This window comes from Apium graveolens, chromosome 4 (assembly GCF_009905375.1).
Source record: "Apium graveolens cultivar Ventura chromosome 4, ASM990537v1, whole genome shotgun sequence".
Classification (NCBI taxonomy): Eukaryota; Viridiplantae; Streptophyta; class Magnoliopsida; order Apiales; family Apiaceae; genus Apium; species Apium graveolens.
In genome coordinates, this window is record NC_133650.1 from 309,957,869 (window position 1) to 309,981,975 (window position 24,107).

Genomic DNA, 24,107 nt, shown 5'->3' on the forward strand with positions numbered 1-24,107 from the left:
AGCAGTTTTTAGACCAAAAACATTTTTCCAGACATCAACTTTTAGAATTTACCAAACACGGTTCTGACAGCTTTTGAGCAAAAAACTGTTGTAATCGTCTGTAGCAGCAATACCAAACGAAGCCTAATGTGTTGTTTGAATCGTAAGATTACAACTCGTTTTATCGAGAATTAGATTTTAATACAAAATTTCATTAGACAATATCTTCTCTGTTTCAATTTATCTTTTTTGTTTGATTTTTGTGGTCAAATTGATCAAATTTTGACCGAAAATTTTATAAAGTATATGATAAAAAAATTATAAGAATTATACAATTAGAAAGTACATGTAATCTATTTTAATACGTATTTTTAAGTTTCTTTAAATAGTGAAAGAATTATGTATAATTTATCGTCAAAGTTGGATCAATTTGACCGGTCAAACATGACAGATAAATTGTGACGGAGGAGTATTTGAAATTCCCATTAGGTGAAATGTAATTATATCAATTAAAAGATCCCTAATTTTTAACATAATATTTGAAATTGTAAATAATTTAGATTAATAATCATAAATATTATAAAATCCTCTAATATTATATTTCTGATTACGTTCTAGACGCTCTATCATATATATGATATTCGGAACAATTATCTTTGGTTACACAAATATTATCTTTGGTCGGCGTGATGCAATAAAAGAAATTAAATACAAGTTGTAGGAGATATTTGAATTTTTTTTTTGAGATAGTAAAAAATTGTTACCATAAAAATTGGGAAAAAAATTTGATGTAAATGTAACAAGGAAATGTGTTTTAAAAACAAAAATTACACAATTGCCATTTCCCCCACTATAAACATTTCACAACATTCAACTCTTTCTTACTTCATGGATTGTGTCTATATGTGTCTGTTTCTCTGTTTTAACATTTTTTCCCAGAAATCCTGTTCCATGCACACCACATTTTACACTCACAAAAACAACATTTCCCACAAAACCCACTATCCATCTTCACTTAAAATTCAAGAAAGTTCATTTCTTTTGTACCATTTCAAATAAAGTTTCAATCTTTACTAATTTTATCTGTAAAATTCAAGAAAGTTCATTTCTTTTGTAATATTTCATGTAATGTTCCAACCTTTACTAATTTTATCTGTAAATTTTTATGCTTTTCAAGCTAAAGATTATATAAATAATGCTATAAACTTAAAGCCCATTAGCAAATTGATGAAACTAATGTTGTTGTGAGTTTGATTTGGCTTGATGGAGTTAAAGATTAGTACTTGTGATGATCATTGTGTTCTTGTAAGAGTTCATTCTTTCCTTTATATTAAGGTATTGCCCAACTCTTGCATTTTTACATTTTTGTATTAATGTTTGTATGTTTAGTATATAGGTTTTGTTTAAGGTAATTTTAAGTATAGGTTACACATATGGTTCAGGGCGAACTTATAAGTCAGAAAAACGTACATTTTTTAATTTATAAGTTGCTTATAAGTTATAAGATATCTTATTTGGAGCTAGAAATTTTAGGTTTTGCTTTCTATTATTGTGTTTCTTTTGTTGAATTATTGAAAAATGATGGACTAGAAAGTAGAGGAATGGTCAATAATATTGCTGATAAAATGTCGTGAAAATGAATGGAATGATAAGTTAGCTCATAGTTGGTCTTAAAAAATTTAGGCTTTTTTCGTTTTAAGCCTAATGCAAGGGATGGGATTACTACTTACTAGTAGAAATTGATAATGTGGTGCTCAAATTTTTATATCGCGAGAGTATTTTATATACAGTTTATTAGGAATTTAGTTAAGCCTATTTCGGGTTTTTGAATTGAATGTTTATTGTACCCTGTATATGTTGAAGTTCATGTTTTAGCTAAAATTAACTGATTTTGTTTGGGGATTGCTTTCTTATAAGTTTTAAGTATCAGTTGTTGCGAGCAGTGATCATGTTCTGTACTTGGTTTATAGTTAGACTTGATTTAGATATTTCGGTTTCTGTTTATTGAAACTTTGTTGTCTATGAATGTATTATCAAGTCTGTCTGTTTCTATCGGTTTCAGATTATATTGGTTTTGGTATGGATTGTTGCTGGGTATACCGTATCCCAAGAACAGGAGTTGTTGTGGCAAGAGTCCGAACAGGCCAGTAAAAAGAACATTATATCGCATTCTTGTATTCATGATCAGATAATTGAACAAAGGAAAAGATTGGGGTTCAAGGTGTACTCTATTTCTCCGCAAGTTTATGAAGAACATCGCATCTCAAGTCCTATCCAAAGAAAAGGAAGAGCATTGCTAAATGCTTCCGATTTTACAGGGATGCAAGACAACTCAAAGAAGCCTATTAGAATTCATTTGAACTATGAGGCAGTTGGTCACTCGCCTGATAGAGACTGTCGAAATGTTGGTGACATTGTGAAGGTGTCTACCATCTTTAATTTTCTGACTTCAAGTAAATAGTGGGATCTTGCTTAATATTCTGTTTCTTGTGCAGCTCGGAGAGCCTGCCATGACTTCTTATTTTGGCATGCCTTCATGCAACCCTCATAATGATCCTCCAGTCTCTACTGACTGCTTGTATAACTGCAGTTTAGATGATATAGCCGGGGAGGACCAAAAATATCGTCTTCGTAAGGTACATCTAAATAGTTCTTTCTGGAAGTTTCTCAATTAAATTATTCTAATTCTATTAGAAGTTTTTATTAATATATGTTACCAACGGTTCATTATGCAAGACAAACTACACAAGTTTAATCTACTAACACATATAGCGACATTAGTCATAACTCATATGTATAATTATTTTACATGATTTTTATTAGAGCTATTTTCAGTGGAGTAACCAGGTTACTTAATACAGGCTCTAGGGAAAGCTGCTGACTGGTTCAGAAGAGCCTTAGCTGTAGAGCGTGTAAGAGGGAACTTGCAGTTGAGTGGATATTCTGCATGTGGACAAGATGGAGGTGTACAGCTGCCACGGAAGTATGTAGAAGGTATTGTTCTGCTCGACTAATTGGCTGTGTGATTATTTATTATACACCTAGAAGGTAACCACTCACTCTAATTGTTTGGTGTCCAGAGGGTGTAGCTGATGCAGACTTGATTCTTTTAGTGACCACTAGACCTACTCCCGGCAACACGCTAGCATGGGCAGTCGCTTGCGAGCGTGATCAATGGGGTCGTGCAATTGCTGGTACCTTTTCCGTGGAGAATGATTGTTGTGACAAAACTCTGTTTGTTAGAAAGTTGTCCTAAGCTAGTTATGGTTCATTCACGTGCAGGACACGTGAATGTTGCTCCGCGCCATTTGACTGCTGAATTAGAAACCTTACTTTCAGCTACGTTAATGCATGAAGTGAGTTAGATTTAGAAATTTGTATTCTAGAGAACATATGGTCTCGTTCATGCTTGTTATTTTTTTAAATTATCTGGAACTTCCTCAGGTGATGCACGTACTTGGCTTTGATCCGCATGCCTTCACACACTTTAGGGATGAGAGGAGAAGGCGTCACATTCAGGTACATCTATTTCATTCAGTTTGACACAATTTGCAAAGACGTAGGCAATCACAGAAAAGCATCCACGTTTTCGTGAAACAACAATTTTAAGAAATCCTTTTTAGCTAATATTTTTCTATATCATTATATTCAATACCTTTGTGCCATTCTAATTCTCTATTGTATTGAACTGTTGATATGTGTAGTTCTGCTACCTTTTCAGCGTCAACCTTAAATCAAATTTCTGTGAGTAGTTACATTTATAGTTGGGTTTAAGTTCAAATTGTTTGTTTTAATTGTAGGTGATTGAACAAGTAAATGATGAAAAGCTTGGGCGAATGGTAACACGCGTAGTGCTTCCTCGTGTTGTCATGCATTCACGCTATCACTTCGGTGTATGTTATTATCCTCTGTCAATTGTTTATAAATATGCATTTACTCAAAAATTTAAATCGAATTTTTTATGCAGGCCTTCTCTGAAAACTTCACCGGCTTAGAGTTAGAAGATGGCGGAGGACCTGGGACTTCAGGTCACTTCTCCTTTTCGAAATCTATACATCTAGCTATGTCATTGTATAGTGTATATAATTAATTTTCAGAAGTACATCATAATTGTTTGCCAACCATGGCCATCTGATGTTCCTTATTTAAGTACACCAACTTCTATGTTTTCAATATTGACAACAAATATCATCTCATTAATCAGCGAGTTTCTTAAATTTGCCACAGGGTCTCACTGGGAGAAGAGGCTTTTGATGAATGAAATTATGACCGGTTCAGTGGATACGAGGTCAGTAGTCTCAAAGATGACATTGGCTTTTCTAGAGGATACTGGGTGGTACCAAGCTAATTATAACATGGCCGGTCATCTTGCTTGGGGCCACAACCAAGGTACAACTTTTGTAACCTCCCCTTGCAACCTCTGGAAGGGAGCATATTACTGCAATTCGACGCAGTTATCAGGGTGTACTTACAATAGGGAGGCTGAGGGTTTCTGTCCAATTTCAACTTACAGCGGGGACCTTCCTCAGTGGGCTCGTTATTTTCCAGAAGCTAACAAAGGTGTGTCTGGTGACAACATCTCTGTGTTTTTTCTTAATGTGTATTCTTGTATAGCTCTTTATTGTGTGCTTTTGTGGCTGTTATATGGGGTTTACAGTTCTGAAGACTGCCTAGTGCTCTCAAATAATTTTGGATGTGGCACCCTTAATTGCAGTATCAAAGCGCCACAAAATGAAAACAATCTAAAATTTCCTTATCATTACTAAATATTTACAATGGAATTGGTATTTGTTGGGGGATGAACTGATTGCCAGCATAACTTAAAAATGGTCCTCGAGTCGACATCATGACACTAGTTAATTATCTAGGTTTTTTTAATTACACTTGTGATAACAGCTTTGTTGTTTTTAATGCTTTCTATATGTGATGGATTTAATTATATAATTCTATATATTACTAGCCTTTAGATAGTCTATTACAAAACGTTTATGCCCCCTGTTTGTAATATAGAATTTCTAGATATTGAACACTGTCATAATAAGTTCTTTGCAAGCAAATTGATCTAAACGCTGACTTGTACGCCGTGTCATTGCAGGTGGCCAGTCACCATTGGCTGATTATTGCACTTATTTTGTAGCATACTCTGATGGGTCTTGTACAGATATTAAAAGTGCACGACCACCTGATCGGATGTTGGGTGAAGTGCGAGGGAGTAGCTCAAGGCAAGTTTTCTTCCAAGAACTTGCACGAATTTGTTGTCTTAATTATTTAATCTGATCATATTTTTATCTGTCAATCTCTCCAGGTGCATGGCCTCATCACTAGTACGTAGAGGCTTTGTACGTGGTTCCACGGCCGAAGGAAATGGTTGTTACCAGCACAGGTGTATGCACAATTCATTAGAGGTAGTATTACTTCCTAATTTCTATAATATTCGCAGTACTCAAAATCTAGGGACTAGTTGGCACGATAAAGTATTACGTTGGGTAGAAAAATAAGAATGATGTTTGTTCAGTATTCTGTAAAATTAATTGCTCATGTTCCTTTTTAATTTTCAGGTTACTGTTGATGGCATTTGGAAAGTCTGCCCTAAATTGGGCGGACCAGTACAATTTCCAGGCTTCGATGGTATCATTGTGTACAATCTTAACTGTCAATTGATGTATACATTAGTGTTGTCTTGGGCATCCCATATTTAATAGTACTCTAATGTTTCATTCAGGTGAGCTAATATGTCCAGCCTATCCTGAACTGTGTAACACTGAGCCGATTTCTGTGCCTGGGCAGTGTCCAAATTCTTGTCACTTCAATGGTGACTGTGTTGATGGAAGGTGTCACTGCTTTGTGGGGTTTAGCGGTCATGATTGTAGCAAACGTGAGTTCTTCTTGTTCACATGTCTGACCTTCTATTAATGCTTTCATTTGGATTTTCTTAAAATTTATAATATGACTTGTAGGTTATTGTCCTGGTAACTGTAATGGCCATGGAAAATGTCTACCACACGGTGTTTGTGAGTGTGAAAAAGGACACACTGGTGTTGACTGCTCTACCGGTAATGTGATTGAAAATTTAGCATCACTTTTTGTTGCATTTTCCTAACTTGATGAATTGGTGAGAAAGGAAGTCGAGCACATGGATCTTTCACGTGTCCAACCCTGTATTTCCATGTGATGAATGTGATTATAAGTTTGTAACAAAAATATCATTAAATCAACAGTAAAGTGGTAATCACGTACTCCCTCTGGTCTCACATGTAGGTTGTTTGACTTACATTCGATTATTATGCGACTTTTATTCATCTTTGATAAGTGCAGGAATAGAAGAAAAAATATGTACCTCGTATTAGAGTAGCGATGATAATACAAAACAATTGAATTATCTGTATTGGCTGCGAAGTCAGAAGATCTTGTATCCACACAAGTGAAAAGGAAAGTTGTCAAAAGTCGGTATTCAGATGCCCAAATTCTTGTTATATAGTTACTGAGGAGTTACCTTTGTAAGGTTGGACTTTGTTTAGAACTAGGAATCTAAATGCATCTAACCTCTAATACATAGTCAGAATTTCTCAGCTTACATACATATAAGAATATAAATCCTATGGGAGGGTTTTAAAGGCCAAGTTGCAAAGATTTCTTGTTTTCTGGTATGCACATTGTTGATCTGTCATTTATCATAAGTTCTTTTACGTGACATTATGTTTGTCATGTTATGCAGCTGTTTGTGATGAACAGTGCAGCCTTCATGGCGGCGTCTGCGATAATGGAGTCTGTGAGTTTCGGTGTTCTGATTATGCAGGCTACACATGTCAAAACAGCTCCACGATTTCCTCAAATCTCCTGATTTGCAAAGATTTGCTAGAGAAAGATATATCTGTTCAACATTGTGCTCCTAGTGAGTCAAGTATACTTCAGCGATTAGAGGAAGTAGCTGTCAAGCCTAACTACTACCGTTTATTACCTGGCCGTCCTTGGAAAATTTTTAACTTTTTCAGAGGTGGTGACTGTGATGGAGCTGCTAGGCGGCTAGCCTGCTGGGTAAATTTCTTATTCTTTATACGCTTTAATGAATATCGATTAATTTAATGGTTAAGTATTACATTTGGTTAGTGACCCCCATAACCCTCGATTGGCATCAATAGACCCGTAGGCCGTAGCTCATTCTTGCCCTCTTAACAACAACTGTATTGTTGAATATATAGATTTTAATGGTTCTCCCAAGTAATACTACATATGTTATTGTATCTGAGAGTTTGTAATACCAAGTTTGACTCCATACACGAGTAAGTACCAGGGATGTCGTTGTTTCTTTGACAAAAAGCTTTGATGATGAAGAGCCATGTAGTCAACCTAAATTTTCTATTGATTCTGTAATAAATAATGAATGGCTGAAGTGCTGAACCTTGTTTTAGCATGCTTGCTCACAGCTTAAAGGTCTTAAAAACAGGTTTTTTACGTTATTGTTCACCTGAAATGTGATACTACTAGTACTAATGGTTAAACAGACCGCTGATATATTTGCAAATAATTAAAACACTGATGTTTTTGGCTATTCAATGTTGTTGTATCAGATATCTATCCAAAAGTGCGACAAGGACGGCGACAGAGATAATAGGCTAAGAGTGTGTCGATCAGCATGCCAATCATATAACAAAGCATGTAGAGCAACACTCAATTGCTTGGACCAAACCCTTTTCAGCAATGAGGATGAAGTTGAGGGCTTGTGCACGGGCTATGGTAAGTTAAATATTCAGGGATTTAGTGTTTTCTGAAGCAGTTCTAGCAAAAACATTCCATGTACACCAGGGAATGTCCGTAAATTATAGGCATCTAACCTTTCGTAAATTATCAGACCATCTCCCCCCTCCCCGCCAATGAATAGACGTCCAACCCTTAGAGACGAAGTAGTGAAGAGTGTAGGAATTACACAGAATATTATGCTTTCGAAGATAGGAAAAGTTTAAAAGTAGAATAATAGCAAATATATGTACAAATGAGGGAAATATAAGAAATGAAAATCAAATTTCATTGTATGAACGCATGTTCAGATCCTGGCATAAGGCCCGACAGAAATAATAGTTTTCGATTTGAAGTGTATTTTTGCCATCCTTGTTTGGCGAACTTGTGTACTGTACAGTCTTTTCGACTCTTTTAAACCAAGCTTCTCTTTCATATATGTTCATGAAGATGGTGAACAAGTTGCAGTAGCCAGTTATTCAGGTTAGCCCTTAAGAATGCTTGTTAGTCTATAATTCTCTATTTTATAAAGATATTTCTAAATACTTGTTAAGTTACCGGTTTTCCTAAAATATCACGGTGTCAGGAATTGGTTTTACCAGGATCATAGGATCATATCTCATATCTTAACATCTCCTCACTCGAAAGCCCGTTTATTCGGGGTTGAAGAGTGGATCACTAGGTGTTTCGTCCCTTTTTAGGCCTAGCGTCCGGTCAATTTCTAAATGGGGATCTCGTCCCATTTTTGATCGAACATGAGCCATCCCGCCAGAGCTCTGATATCATGTTAAGTTACCGGTTCTCCTAAAATCTCAAGGTGTCGGGAATTGGGTTTACCGGGATTATACATCATATCTTAACAATACTAGAATTCGAAACTAATATGTGCATGGTCGGATCCAGAAAATTATCTTTAGTCCCCGTGTCCCTTCGTAGATCCGTCCCTGAATACGTGCATTTACACTGTGACAATAATATATAAGAACCAGTATGAACTCAGAGTTGATTCCATATGCCAGTAATAGAATAGTGTATTAGCCGTACGTCTCGTAGAGATAGCAAAAAAAGAAAATCAGAGGAACAGATGGAATCTTATTCTTCAAACCACAAAAATAAACGCATATCTTTGTCCCCTTGTTATTTTATTATTATCCGCAAGATTCTTGGTATATGAACATCTGAGATTTGCAGCAAATATATAGTAACTTTTAAAATAATGCTACAACGGTTAACTACTCATACAAAGTTGTGACATTTAGCTATTCTTACCGTGCACTCCCTCCGTCTCATTACATCGTTAACATTGTTCAAATTCCCCCTCATATAATTTCAACAATGTTAACGATCTGGCGAATGGAGTACTAGAATATGTAATCATATATCCCATCTATATAGAGGCAAAATAAAGAAGGGAAGTTGGTTCATAACAGTCGATTGTTACTAACCAACTATTTGCTATAATATTTATCGGAGAGCAAAAAAATTCTAAAAGTAGTATTTTAAGTGTGGATACATGAAGTGACCTCCAACAATCAATTGATTGTCAGGAGGGGATACATGAAGTGACCTCCAACAATCGATTGATTGTCGGGATCAAGATCCAGCCTCCAACAATCGATTATCAAGGATAAGGACTCAACGAAAAATCTGAGGATCAGAACTCAGCCTCCAACAATCGATTGCCATGGATCATGACCCAACAAAAAATCCGAGGAGGTTACATAATAATGTAATTAGATGCTCTCCCTTCTATTGTGCAAGTTGAGTGACAATATTAGTTCCAATTGATACATATATATTTGAACAATCAAATTTTTGAAATGACAAAAAATTTGCATACAAAGCTACACAGTTGGACAAAAAGTGATGAGATAATCAGTTCCACTACAAGTACAAGTACTAGACAAATCATCATAAGCATAACTATACGCCGTTGGACAAGCACTCTTAAACATCGCCGAGTACTGCGTTGCCGTGCATGTCTCCGGCGTCGCATGATCACCGGTGCAACAAAACTCCTGTGCATTAAACGCCTCGCATGCACTCTTACACGCCACCACAACTCCGCCATTCACCACACTCAACTCCGGTGGGCAGTTCGTGTTTAGATCCGTCACGCACCCCGCGTACTGACAGTCTCCTGATCCGGCTACAGGCTTCACGCCCATGCCTACATTGTATCCATCTACTAGACTCACGTCGTAAAAATCTTTGTTCATTTCTCCCGGGCTCGATAATGTGAATTCTACTAGGGTTACTGGCGGGGTACCTCCACCCGTACATTTTAGGCCACCGGGACAATTTCCTGTAAGGCAATTTAAGGTACCTTCCAAGGTTGAAGTACAGCCTGTTCGGCCCCAAAAGCGGCCTGACCAGCCTGGTGGTGCAGGGAAACTGATCGAAGCACCGGGAGCTAATGAGAATCCGCCTTCTCCTAGGACGGCAGCACCGTTGCCGGAGAGTGTACCGGGCCATACCGTGTAGCTGCAACTGTTTTGGAGTGTAAATGTAGTAGATCTAACACTATTTCCTGCAAAATATATGAATTACATGTAGTTAGATTACCTACATTTCCCATCATGCACAAATACATTTTATTAGCTATATACAAATTTTCCGCCTACAAACCAAACATGTCATATTCCGCTAGTAGAAGCAGGATTATACTGAATATGTTTGATTTGGTTTGATTAGTAACGAAAGAGAAGATAACGAGGAAAAGATGCATTTTACACACAAATATCTACATCTCCGCCCACATTTATCTTGTTATTAAAGTCGAAATATTAAAAATTTGGTAACCTGCCGTTCCGTACGTACCTAAGGAGAAGAAAATGAGAAGACGGAGAAGGAAAAGATGCTGCAGCATAGCCATTACAAGGAGCAATATAGTGGTTCTAATAGCCTTACAGGTAACATGAGATTTGTGCACCAAGTGTAATCTTGTTTATATAGACAAAAGTATATTAAAAAACAGAGTGGTTGGTTAATCAAGTAGCAAGTACTCTTTTACTCTCTTCATTTACTAAGCTTTTTAGAAAGTTTATTTTTCACCTACACAAAAAGGGCTTTGGACAACTCATTTTGAGGCCCTTTTAGGGCCCAGGCCCAAAGATCAATACAATTTGGCAGCTGATTTGATATACTGGTGTCCTGTATTAATTATTGTATGTTGTCTCTATATGCTACTAGCCGTTTATTGTAATAATGGATTTATAACGTTTGAAATAGAATCATTGCGGAAAATGTTATTTTCAGAATTATTATTTTACTAAAATCAAACTAAACATACCCAATATATCTCGTTTTCACAAGTCCGGGGAGGATAAAATATACATAATTTTTCCCTCATTCGTAAGAATGAAGAGACTGTTTCCCGAAAAACCCCCGGATGTGTGTATGTGCACATTATATAAAAAGCAGTGTTGTAAAAAGCGCATTAAACGGAATCAGAAGTAAAAGCGCTTGGATTAGTGCAAAATCGGATATTTAAGCGTTTAATAAAGTTTAAGCGGCTCTAAGCGGAATTAAGCGAATTTTGACCGATTAAGCATCCGCTTTTAAAACCGCTTAAGCGTCCGCTTTAGCGCTTAAGCGCTAGAAGGTGACCACGCAGCTTAGGTTCGATTTGCACTTTTTACAAGATTGATAAAAAATTTTAAAATTTTAACTGAAATATAAAATACGATGACAAATTTAAAAAAAATAGGTCGAGACAAACCTGAGTGACTGAGTCTATAACATTATTCACATAGGACTTACCTAATTTTAAATGCATTTAACATTTTTCGAATACTGAGATCAGGGGAAGTGAAAAAACTGCCTCCATGAATCCATATCAACAAGCCCGAAAAAAATCACTGAAAAGGTAATTAATCTTTTCACATAATTTTACTCTTAAAATAAAAAATGACCTCTGAAAATAACATTTTATATTTTTATCTACTGTGTTCAGTGTTACAGATTTTGGAAATCGGAACTATTCGATTGAGATACCGATTCACGATTTATCGGACGATTTTAAAAAAATCGGATAATTTATCAGAAATCAGTCACATCGGACAAATATTTTTGTCCGATTTTTAACCAATTTATCGGCAATTTTAAAATCGGCCGATTTTAATAACAGAAGTTGTGTTACAAGCGTGGGAAAAGGAGCAGTGACAAGGGCCCCAAAATGGATCAACTAGAGCCTATTTATTAAGGGCCCGTCCGCTAAAATATAAATTATTGGACCATCCTTTGAGTAGTCATTTCACAGAACTGGATCACTATTTCAGTTCATGGGCTTGAGTATATATTGAACATGTTCGTTTAGATAAGTTTCATTTTAGGCCCAAAATGATATGCAAGCAACCAATCTTCACAAATGAATGATTTCATCATAACGTCATTCAGTTTCATTCGCTCCTAAACATATGATGTCCAATCCCATGATTTTCGAAATGTCTGAAGTGTGATGATCTGCGCATGAAGGCCAATACCTTCAAGATCAAATTGGTGGGTCTGCAGAGAAAACTTGAAACTTTGTAAAAGAATGCATGATAGACTGACGGTGGTATATTCAATTCAGATTTTAGACGATTTATAACAATCCATTGATAGTGAATGATTATTCCTGATTTTGACTGATTTTAATTGTAGGTGAATTTTAACGATCTCGTAGAGTGTTGCTGATTTGAGCAGTGATTTCTACAAAATACAAATTTATCGAAATCTCTTGAAATTTGCACAGATTTTTAAAATTATAAAATACACTAACAAATCATCCAAAATCTACAATTTTATAAAATACAACAAAATGCATGAACTTTTGAATAACACCAGATTTTAATTGATTTTTTAAAATTCAAATTAAATACTTCCAGATTTTAATGGACTTTTTTAAAATCTAAATTGAATAACCCAGATTTTAAAAAACTTTTTCAATCCCGATTGAATATTATCAGATTTAAAAAAAAAATTAGAATCCAAATTGAATACCTAGGATTTCCAAAATCCAACAAAATTCTTTAAAATCTCAATTAAATATAATCCTCTTAAGTTTTTCTTTTTTACCAAAGTACTAGAATATCAAATTGGATACCAAAAATTGTTATAAAGTGATATTATGTTGATAATGTGCCGGTATAAAATAGGTAAATATTAAAGACCCCAAAATTTTCCGAAAAACTGATGTGTCAAACTTATAACTTGTAAGTAAGTTTCCTAATAATAATATGGACCACGTGTGCATACATATGCGCCTTAAATCAAAATCCGCCACGTGTATACCAAATCATTTGATATAAAATTTGCGATATAAATTTGGTACACCTAATACTACTCCATAAAATATCTATCAATATAAATGCATGTGATTCATTTAAATTTAACCGATCAAAATATAACACGGTAACTTTGCTTGGTTCCTCGTATTACATAGTTAATTTTTGCATAATGAATTACTGAGTTTTTTTTACCATTACGACAACTTAATATTTATAGATAATGAATATATAATTTATGTATCTATACTATACTGTAATAGCCGGAATAGAGATAATTTGGTTGAACGGTTTGGTTTAACGATAATTCCTTAATTTTGATTATTACAAAAATAGATAAATAGTGTTATATATCTAATAAACTGCTAAATTATTAAACTACTACTAAATATAGTATACTTATCCTACTAAACTACGAATACAACGTATCCTATTATTAAATGATATAAATAATAGTGTTATATATTTGCTAAACTACTAAATTGTGAAACTACTAGAAATAGTCTATTTATTTTACTAAATTATGATCACATGTTATTCTATTATTTTTATTATAAATTTATAATCATTATATATTTATATAAATATTTTAAAAATATAATATAACTGAATAAATAAAAATTTAAAATATTAATGAGAACCCGTACGATATCCGGGGATTTATGCTAGTATATTTAAGTAAGTGAAAGAAAATGAAATTGTTAATGGCATCCAGCAAAAAGAGGCCCTTGAGCCTTTTGGTCCATTTATTTAAAGTTAAAACTCAAAATTTAATTTAGTGAAAGACAGCAAGCTCTATTGATTTTCTGCGACTTTTGTACAATGATTAGTTCACCTTTTTTCAATTATTTTATCCGACACCCCTCACAATAATAATAATATCCAAATTGTCTAAAACTACATGTTACTAAAATTGATTTTTTTTTTTTAATTTATTGGATAGAATCACATTAAAAAATAATTACACATTAACAATCGCATTCGCATGTGAGGAATCCGGATTATAATCGATAAAATAAAAGAAAATCATTCAATACATTCATATAGATTAGATTATATGAAAGCTGATTCACAACAAACAATTGTTTTTATCTATTATAATTTTTCGTGAATAGGTAAATATAGTAGGAATAGAATACTTCTCACGTCCCAATTTGTCTATTTGTCTTGTTTAATTTTTATGGTCAAACTGATCGAATTTTTACTAAAAAAAAATATTCTTATAATATATAACCGAAAATGATTGTAAAATTTATACCATTAAAAAGTATACATAATATACTTTAATTTGTATTTTTCACAATAATGAAAGAATTTTTTTTTTCGGTCAAAATTGAGTCAATTTGACCATAAAAAATTAAAACAGACAGATAAATTAGGACATAACAAATATTAAGCACAATAATATGAGGTGATCTTAAATTCACAAAAAACTTAATCCATTGGTCACGATTGTTTACGTTAGTTTTCGGCATACTTTTCGATACTCGTTTAAAATATAATTCTATAATATATTTTTATTTATTTAATTCTGAATAAAAGTTTTATGTTTAAACTTTTTTTCAAAAATAAAAAATACTCCCTCTGTTTTTTAATATATGACGTTTGACTTTTTGACACACATATTTAGGAGGGTTGACCACATAACTAGAATTATTATTTTTAAGAAATTCTTTTTTTGAATAAAAATATGAGATCAAAACTTTTATTCACAAAAAAAAATTTTGAAAAAAAAATATTTTAACTATACGGTCAAACCTCCTAAACATGTGTATCAGAAAGTAAAACGTCATATATTAAAAAATAGATGGAGTATTATGAAATTATACTTTATTGAAATCTCGAAATGCTTACAAATAGTGAACGTAAATGTGCCGACAGAAAGGAATAAAATACTAAACTATTCACCGAAAATTATAACGGATAGCTGGTTTAAACAATCGATTGCGAAGACATATTCATATATTAAAGATAATCGGCCTGTAGCGATAACTATAGAGCAAGAGCTCTGACAACAAGAAGATGCATACTCAAATTCTGAGTTGTGCAAAGTTGACTACTAGGTACAAGACACAACAGTGTACTGAACCAGAAGTTCTTACAAACCTATTCATTTCTCCACTTGTCTGTGTACGAAACAATAATTACACAAAGATGTAGAAGAAGAAGATGATGAGTAATAATTATCAAAGACTTTTCAAGTAGCTTGCTTGCTTGGACTGATTGGGCTCAAGCATTCAATATGTCAATAGTGTCAAGTTCACATGAGAAGAGACCCACTTTTAATAGTAGCTATGAGTGTTGTCGGTGAATATGGTTCTATTGTATCCCCATACTTCAATTTTCACCTACATTTTTCAAATTGTAATTTTATATCTGTCTGTCTAACTTTTCGCGGTTAAATTGATCTAAGTATAACTGAAAAGTTTATTTAGTATATAATCAAGAAAAATTATAAAAAAAATATATTATTAAAAAGTATAATTATCCTTTTGGTTACAGGTTCGGATTCCACGGGAGGATAATTTATGATTATGTATACTGAGTCAGAGCATGTCGCTTAAATGCGGTTTACCTTGATTTACGTGATTTGCATACTATTGCGTGACCCGTAGGGTTTACCCAGTGCGCACCCAAACCCGAAAGATAGCGGTCGCGGGTTACCTATAATAAAAAAAACTTTAATGTGCGGTTACAAAAAGATTTACAAAAATATGTTATAGTGACGGGTTAAGGATGATGTGTCGAATGTAATAATTTAATTGTTGTTAGAGCATCTCCAAGGCTATTAGGTGTATTCATTAGCTAAAATAGAATAAAATATATATTATGTAAAATTTGTTGAATTTGTAAGCAATTTTACTTTAATGACATTAGCTAAAATGATTAGCTATATTTGAAAAGAATTTTATTGTTATTTTTAAATTTCAACAATTATATTAAATGATTTTTTTAACATATATAGGTGTGAATAAATTATTAATAACCAACTAATTATTTTTTAGTGAATATAGGTGAAACTAAAATATTAAATTAATTAAACATGTTTAAGGATATTATTCTTATAGTATAAACATCAGAAAAATTAGTTAAAAATATTATGTTCATATATTATAAAATATTTAACTAATTTTATTATTATATTTGTTTATTAATAATTTTAAAATTATAAAATATATATTAAAATTATTATATAAGTATTTAATGAAATTTGGTTAACAGTGAAAAAAGTTACAATTTTTTATAAAATAATTCCACTTTTCATATTACATGAAATTAAAATAATATATATGTGTGTGATGAACAAGTATATACATCTCCCCTAGGTTAAAGCGGGGGGATTCTTCATTTTGGAGGTAAATAAAACTGGGGATAGAGTTTTTTGAGAGGGAAATGACGTAGAATGAATATAGATGATGGTGCTCAATCAACGAATCTAGAGTGTTTGTTTATCGACATTTAAAAATATACATAACAGTTGTCTGCGTTGGAGTTGTATTTTTTTTATATATTATCTATATTTTTGAAATTTTAGTTGCCACGTAGATTTTATTACCAACAGGTTCATTCTCTTGGAGATGCTCTTACTAGTGTAAATGCATGGGATCTATTTACATTTAGTTAAAAAAATATTACACGTATCATTTTATAATTATTTTGGTAAGTAATTTTGTACCTTTAATATTTTCATATTTATGAAGGGGTTGATTTTTTGATAAACATGTACTTCCTTCGTCCTAAAAAGGTTGTCTTAGAATAGTGAAATACAAACAACTAATTTCAACATCTATTTATCTAAATAATTCACTAATTTAAATTATTTATTCAATTCGTTACCGCTAATAACCGGGCGTCGAAAAACAAAAATGACGGGTGCATAGGAAGTGAATTGCCGTTTATATGCAGTGTAGTAAAAATCGGAAATCGATGAAGATCGGTCCAACTGTCGATTTAGGATTAATCGAAAATCGGGGATTAATCGAAAGGATTAATCGGAGTAAAATTCAGATATATTATAATATTAATTAATACTTAATAGATTATTATGATTATATTAGTAATTTATTAACAAATATATATTTATTATATCATAATTTCTATAATTCTTTACATTTCAATAAATATAGTATTTTAATTTTAATAAATTATTATATATACTTCGATAAAGAAAAACTCGTAAGTATTAGTCGGATTTCAAAAATCGGATTAATCAGGTAATTTGCAAGAAATTAATCAATTAAATCGGGAATTTTTAGAACATCGCCGAAATTACGGGATGTACAAAATGAATACTAACTGAATACACTTGATATCAGTAAACTGACTAATCATTGCTTTACACAAATAGCACAAGCTTAATCATGTATCTTGGACCATATTTTCATAGTGTTAAAATTAGTTGGCTACGTTGACGTTTTTCTTTTAATTATAACAAACATATCTTTCAAGATTTTATTTTGTTTTTTGTTTTTCAAACTAAACGTTGTCAAACACTGATAAAGATATTCAGATACATTTGGTGGTATATGACTAAAATATATGTGCAATTATTTTTTAAGTCTACTAGTTACGTGAGCTATTTATGTGCTAAAGATATAGTAACAATTTATACAACATGACATATTTTTATTATTATTACACATTTGTTTTCTTGTGATAAGTCATATCTCAGCGTATAACAACCTCCATTTGAAAATAATGATTTTGTTTTGATTTTGTGCAGTTAAATTGACAAGTTTCATTGAAGGTTACATATGTTATATTATAAAATTTTAAAAAATAATATTTTTAAGTTTTATGAATAATACATAATTTATAATTTATGGTGAAATTTGATCAACATAGTCACACAAAATTAGATTAAAGACTACTATTTAAACATAATTAATCACCAAAATACCACATTTTCAACTTGATTGGTCCTCCATATCCGAAAAAGCGCTAAATCATCTGCCGCGTTTGAATTTTTAAAGAAAAGATTTGTTGCGCAGTTTCGTCATGTGCATTAGGTCTGGTACGCATCCTCCCGTTTGAGGAGCTAAATACGCGACTTGAAAATACGTATCAGGCCTGATATGCATGACAAAACTGCGCATCACCACTGATATGACAGCCGAAATGACGTTTTTAACGGGTATTTTAGGTCAAATTTTTGAAATGTGCCGAGCACGATCATGAAATTTGAAAATTGGGTATTTTAATACTAAGCCCTTTTGAGCACGCTTGGAATCTCAAGTGATCAAGAACTTTTACTCTTTTATCCCAGTTTCTTGTTTCGACGGCTAAATTCGAAAATTTCGTAGAATATAAATACTCCATCGTAAGGCTATAAGTTTTTTAAATAAAAAATAAAATAAAATACAAGACCATGCAAGAAAATCCACACGAGTTCCATGCCCGTTATAAATTCAGAAATGCATGAGAAATGCACAATTAATATACATGACAGAAAAAGAGGACTAAAGATGAATCTATATGAATGATTTGTATGTCTTGAATTTTATGAAGCTGGTTCTCATGTTAATTGAATGACACAAGTAATGGGTTAAAAACTGAAGTATGGGCAGACAAAGGCCTCATCGTAGAACTTATAATTAATCCAAGTACATGGAACTTGAAACCGAAACCCAACCAAATCAAACGTACCCAACCCAGAGAGGCTTTTTCATGTTTAGAATAAGTTAAACTTTAACGTATTTGAAATAAGAGAGGCTGTCTAGAGTCCGGCGGCTCGCCAGTTGTCCCGGCTCAAACTCGTTTAGGAGGACTTGACTCGGCTCATTTGGTTAAAGGAGCCGAATCCGGACTGAAGTTTCGACTTATTTAATTATCTGAGCCGGCTTGGCTCGACTCGAATCGTGAAATTAAACGATCTAAGTTCGGGTAGAAGTTTTTTTTTATAGTAGGTAACTCGCAGCCGCTACCCTTCGGGTGCGCACTGGGTAAACCCTACGGTTATAAGCCCGTAACAGCTTATTGACGAGTGTTTGTTGACCCAGCTTATAAGTTGAATTTACAACTTATAAGCCGATAAGTTGAATGTTAGTAACGACGTATTTTTTCTCAACTTATTTTTGATTTTTAATTTTTTTATCAATTTTAATTTTAAAATATATTTTTTTAAATGTTGATCTAACTTAAAATATAAGAATTAAGATAATTATATATATAAGTTATTTATTTTAGTTTATTTAAATAAAAACAATTCTGACTTATAAGTTAAATTATCCAAACACTAGTTTAAATTATAAGCATTTATCAATTTATAACTTATCACTCACTTATTCAGTTTAAATCATAAGTTACTTATTTTAAGATTTCCCAAACGGGCACGTAATAGTCTGCAAACCACGTGAACCAAGATAAACCGCATTTAAGCGACATACTCTGGCTCAGGAGGCATATTCATAAATTCTCCTCCCGTGGGATTCGAACATGTGACCAAAAGGATAATTATTCCCTCTTTAACCAACTGAGTCAACCCTTGCGGGACGAGTAGATGTTTAGGCGCAATTAAGTATAAAATTAAACGAGCCGGCGCGACTCTACTCGTGAAATTAAATGAGTCGAGTTCGAGTATAGATTTAGGCTCGATTAGTTAAACGATCCAGCTCGGCTCGAATTACACCTTGCTCGAAATTTGGCTCGCTCGGTCCGAATTACGGCTCTAGCTGTCTCGATGAAATGTAACACGAACCGATATGTCGAATATGTTGACATTTTTATTATGCGTGATTACTTGTTATAGTATAGTTGAGATTCGTTTAGATGTGTGTTTCAACAACTGCAGACGACCTAATTAAAGTATAAACTAAGAACAAAAACCGATGAAAGAAAAGGTGGTTCGCTATCAGTTTCATTACATTCCTCAAACTTGAAGCTAAGCTTCTACATTCCTTGCTAATTAGTCGTCGTGAATTCGAAATTTTCCGATGAATGCGATGTTTGTCGAAGTTGCTGCGTTTATAATTTTCACCGACTGTGATATCTTAACTTATGTATAGTGGATAGATGGAACTTCACAATCACAATCTGCACTTGAGCGTTTTAGAAAAGGAGCATTTGCGAGTTAAGTAACGTAGGTAAAATCTGCGTACATCTTAGTTACTTTTGTCGGGCGGTATGTCATTACGTGTTTCCGAATCTAAGATAGTGAAATTTGCATCGTAAATGCATGATATTTTGACACTTCTGAGGTACCAAGTTCCTCGAACAATTGGTATTAGTGATAAAATTCGACATATTTGGTCCCCCCACTTAACCTATTTGCTCGAAAGGTCTCCAACACTAATAAAAAGCTTAATAACTTCATGCATTACAACTTGGCTATAACCACTTTTATATCTCTTTGGAGTGGAGACCCCAATGCACATGTTGATTTGTCCCCTTCTCTACTTGGAACGTTTTTTTATAGAAATTGGCCGATTTTTAAAAAAAATTGCCGATAAATCATTCAAAAATCGGTTAAAATATTTGTTTGATTTGACTGATTTTGGATAAATCGTAGATAAATTATCCGATTTTTTAAAAATCGTCCGATAAATCACAAATCGGTACCTCAATAATTCCGATTTCCGAAATCTGTAGCACTGTTTAGAATCATGGTAAGGAGCAAATGAATATCGTGATATATCATAACGCGAAAAGTTCTTGTGACACGTATTAAAAATGGATACATATATATAAATCAAAAATCTTATTACATCATATATCGAAAGATTTTTACAATATGATATACTGCAACATACGTTTGCAACTGATTACGGAATCCTTCCATACATAGACACTTTCTTATTCTTGCTCAACTCATCTTGCAATCTTTACCTTTCTACAACTTCAAAATGTAAAATCCAAAAGAAACCTAGTAAAAATACATAGAAAAAGTGCAAGTACTTTCTTGATACCAAACTTGTTTTTAAGGTATGAAACCATATACATAACCTTTTGAAATTTCTTGACCATAGCCCCACCCCAAACACCCTTTCAAATTTGCAGCCTGGCCAGCAACTCACTCATCTCTTTATTTTATTCCCCAAACCGTGTCTCTACAAAGCTACAAACTTTTTTTCAAACCTTCTCAAAACAACACCTTAAAATCCTTCCTTTTCTCTCCACATTTCCCCCAAAACACCTCCAAATGTTAAACCAAAAACTCCCCCTTTCCCTCTTCATTTCTTTCCTCATTTTACTCTCCTTCTCAACTCTAACTCAATGTACAATCCCCACCTCACAAACCCTCCTCAACCAATTCAAAGAAGCCCCAAAATTCTACAACTCCCCCAACTGTCGTCGTGATCATGATCATGATCACGACGACAGTGAGGGTCTTTGCTACGACAACGCGGTGCACGTAGCAATGACCCTCGACGCGATGTACATTCGCGGATCAATGGCAGCAATCCTGTCAGTCCTCCAACACTCCTCTTGTCCACAAAACATAATCTTCCACTTTGTGGCTTCCATTTCCGCTAACGCGTCACTCCTACGCGCAACCATTGCGACATCATTCCCGTACCTTAAATTCCGCGTTTATCACTTCAATGACGCGATCATGGCAGGCCTAATATCAACCTCAATCCGATCGGCCCTGGACTGTCCTCTAAACTACGCACGTAGCTACTTATCAAAAATTTTACCAAATTGCGTTCACAAAATTGTCTACCTAGACTCCGACCTAATATTAGTCGACGACATAGCAAAATTATCCGAAACGCCATTAGGCCAAGACGCTGTTCTAGCAGCGCCAGAGTACTGTAACGCAAATTTCACGTCCTATTTCACACCCACATTCTGGTCTAATCCATCACTCTCCCTAACATTCGCTAACCGCAAAGCATGTTACTTCAACACCGGAGTAATGGTGATCGATCTTGACCGATGGCGCCTAGGCGATTACACGACAAAAATCGAGGAATGGATGGAACTACAGAAAAGAATGAGAATCTATGAGCTAGGCTCATTGCCACCTTTTCTGCTAGTTTTTGCAGGGAACATAGCTCCAGTTGATCACAAATGGAACCAGCATGGCCTAGGAGGAGACAATTTTCGAGGTCTTTGTCGGAATTTGCATCCTGGGAGAGTTAGTTTGTTGCATTGGAGTGGCAAAGGAAAGCCTTGGGTAAGACTTGATGCAAATAGGCCATGTCCACTTGATGCATTATGGGCTCCTTATGATCTTTTAAAACCTCCATTCTCTTTTGATTCTTGATCAAATGGCAAGAAAATGAAGAAGATGATAATGATGTTGGGTTGTAAAGATCAATAGATGATGATGATGATCATGAAGGTGAAAGATTCCATGTACACATACTAAAGTCCATACAGCTTGTTTGTTCTGTAAATTGTGTTTTAGGTTTATTTGTTTGTCTATTATGTTGATATTTTTTGTAATAATAAGGATAGAAATCCAAGATCAAATATATATACACACATTACTAATCCCTTTATATATTCTCATATTTGTGCTTTCATTTGCAAAAATGTAAATTATTGTTGATTTTTTCTTTTCGAGATGAACCAGAATCGAATACTGATGGTACATAATAGTGAACTTTATGATGCTACTTTACTTTTGGTTAATTGTTTTGAGTCGTGTTCCTGACAATAGTATGTCAATTAAGCTTTATTTAACATATTATTTCAGGGTGTCGGATCTATATTTTAAGGGTCCAAATTTAAGGATTTTTTTTACCCTTCGGCGGATATTTTTCGATATTCGCAAAACGGTAAAAAAAAGGCTCTTAAGATAATGATCTAACGATTCTGGAACAGTGTCTTAATCTTTTAGATATGACTTATGTAACACCCGGTTTTGCTGGGATTAGCACCCAATTGTTTTTAGCATGTTTTTAGCATGTTAGTGAACTGTGTTTGTTTTTTTGTTTAATTCATTGTTCATCACTTTTCTACTTTCGAGACAACTCAATAGTTGATTTACTCATTATTTTTTACCTTTGCTGCCCCTATATATTTTACAAATATTTTATTTGTAGGATAAAGTGATAAACTATAGTTTACATAAATTGTTAAAAATTATGTACACGCTTATATAGCTATGTAAAGTCTTCTCAGGATGGAATATGGACAGAATTTGCCAGCTAATTAGCCAAATTGATTTACTGTTTTTCTAGAAAAAGAGCCAAAGAAAGTGATGTAATTTACATGATATATACAATACAATAATAATGAAGGAAAAGTATTGAAAACAACACCCTTTTAAATAGTAGAAAGAAAAAAGTTGATAATGATAGAACAACTTAAAAGAAACTTTATTTCTTGGATGCCTAATGAGTAGCATAAACTAGAGTCAAATTTGTTATCTTAATATAAAATCATCCTCAAAATCTAAATATCTTGATTTAATAGATTAGAACTCCTTTTTTTTACATAAATGGCATTATTTTCATAAATTCCGGGTCCGAGTTCGATTAACATTCATTCGAAATTTATCAAAAAATAGATATTACGGTTACAACTCGATAATAAATTAATACAATCGGGACCGGAATATTTTATTTATTAATTGAGATTATTCAGTTATCGAGGTTAAAAGTACATTATCTCTATTATATTTGGACTGAGAAAAAATATTTATTTAACGGGATGATTCATTTATGGAATATCCATATACTTATTAGTTTCTGAGCTATATATAAAAGTAAATATACAAATTTCAAAGCTAACATTCTAACAAACTATATACTGGAATAGAAAAAGAAATCCTATATGATTCTAGGAAGACTTTGAAAGATCAAAATAGCATCCCACATATATGACTAATCATATAAAAGCCTCAAGGCAAGCATTTGTTCTTGGACCATGCCTGCCATTTTGTCGGTTGAAGTATATTTTCATTATAAAATGTAAACACATAACAAAATATCTAATATTTTAGTCATAATTAATGTTCGAGAAAAAAAAATTGAAAATAAAAACGATATAAACATTAATACTGAACATAAATACTCAGTTGGTTAAAGAGGGGATAATTATTCTCTTGGTCACGGATTCGCACCCCACGGCAGGTGAATTTATGATTATGGCTCCTGAATCAGAGTATGTCGCTTAAGTACGGCTTATCTTGATACACGTGGTTTGCAGACTATTTAAATCATGGCTAAAATGTTT

At 33.4% G+C, this 24,107-nt stretch overlaps 3 protein-coding genes across 3 annotated transcripts; 2 read left to right on the plus strand and 1 right to left on the minus strand.

The window, feature by feature from the left end:
• The first annotated feature begins 868 nt into the window (after nt 1-868).
• On the plus strand, nt 869-8,152 carry LOC141721714 (uncharacterized). Its single transcript, XM_074524775.1, has 17 exons — nt 869-1,314; nt 2,042-2,401; nt 2,475-2,615; nt 2,841-2,973; nt 3,060-3,173; nt 3,262-3,335; nt 3,424-3,498; nt 3,780-3,872; nt 3,947-4,007; nt 4,207-4,539; nt 5,075-5,201; nt 5,285-5,384; nt 5,538-5,607; nt 5,702-5,854; nt 5,937-6,032; nt 6,695-7,014; nt 7,548-8,152. The coding sequence occupies exons 1-17, from the start codon at nt 1,243-1,245 to the stop codon at nt 7,746-7,748; spliced, it is 2,523 nt and encodes an 840-aa protein (XP_074380876.1). The 5' UTR covers nt 869-1,242; the 3' UTR covers nt 7,749-8,152.
• A 1,335-nt stretch (nt 8,153-9,487) lies between these two features.
• Nucleotides 9,488-10,683, minus strand: LOC141717324 (pathogenesis-related thaumatin-like protein 3.5). The gene is made up of 2 exons (XM_074519406.1): nt 10,534-10,683; nt 9,488-10,243 (listed from the first exon to the last, which is right to left on the minus strand). Exons 1-2 carry the CDS (start codon nt 10,586-10,588, stop codon nt 9,558-9,560), a joined length of 741 nt encoding a protein of 246 aa, XP_074375507.1. The 5' UTR covers nt 10,589-10,683; the 3' UTR covers nt 9,488-9,557.
• Nucleotides 10,684-21,025: 10,342 nt separating this feature from the next.
• On the plus strand, nt 21,026-22,450 carry LOC141721715 (putative galacturonosyltransferase-like 1). Its single transcript, XM_074524776.1, has one exon. The coding sequence runs from the start codon at nt 21,118-21,120 to the stop codon at nt 22,186-22,188; it is 1,071 nt and encodes a 356-aa protein (XP_074380877.1). The 5' UTR covers nt 21,026-21,117; the 3' UTR covers nt 22,189-22,450.
• Nucleotides 22,451-24,107: the final 1,657 nt, after the last annotated feature.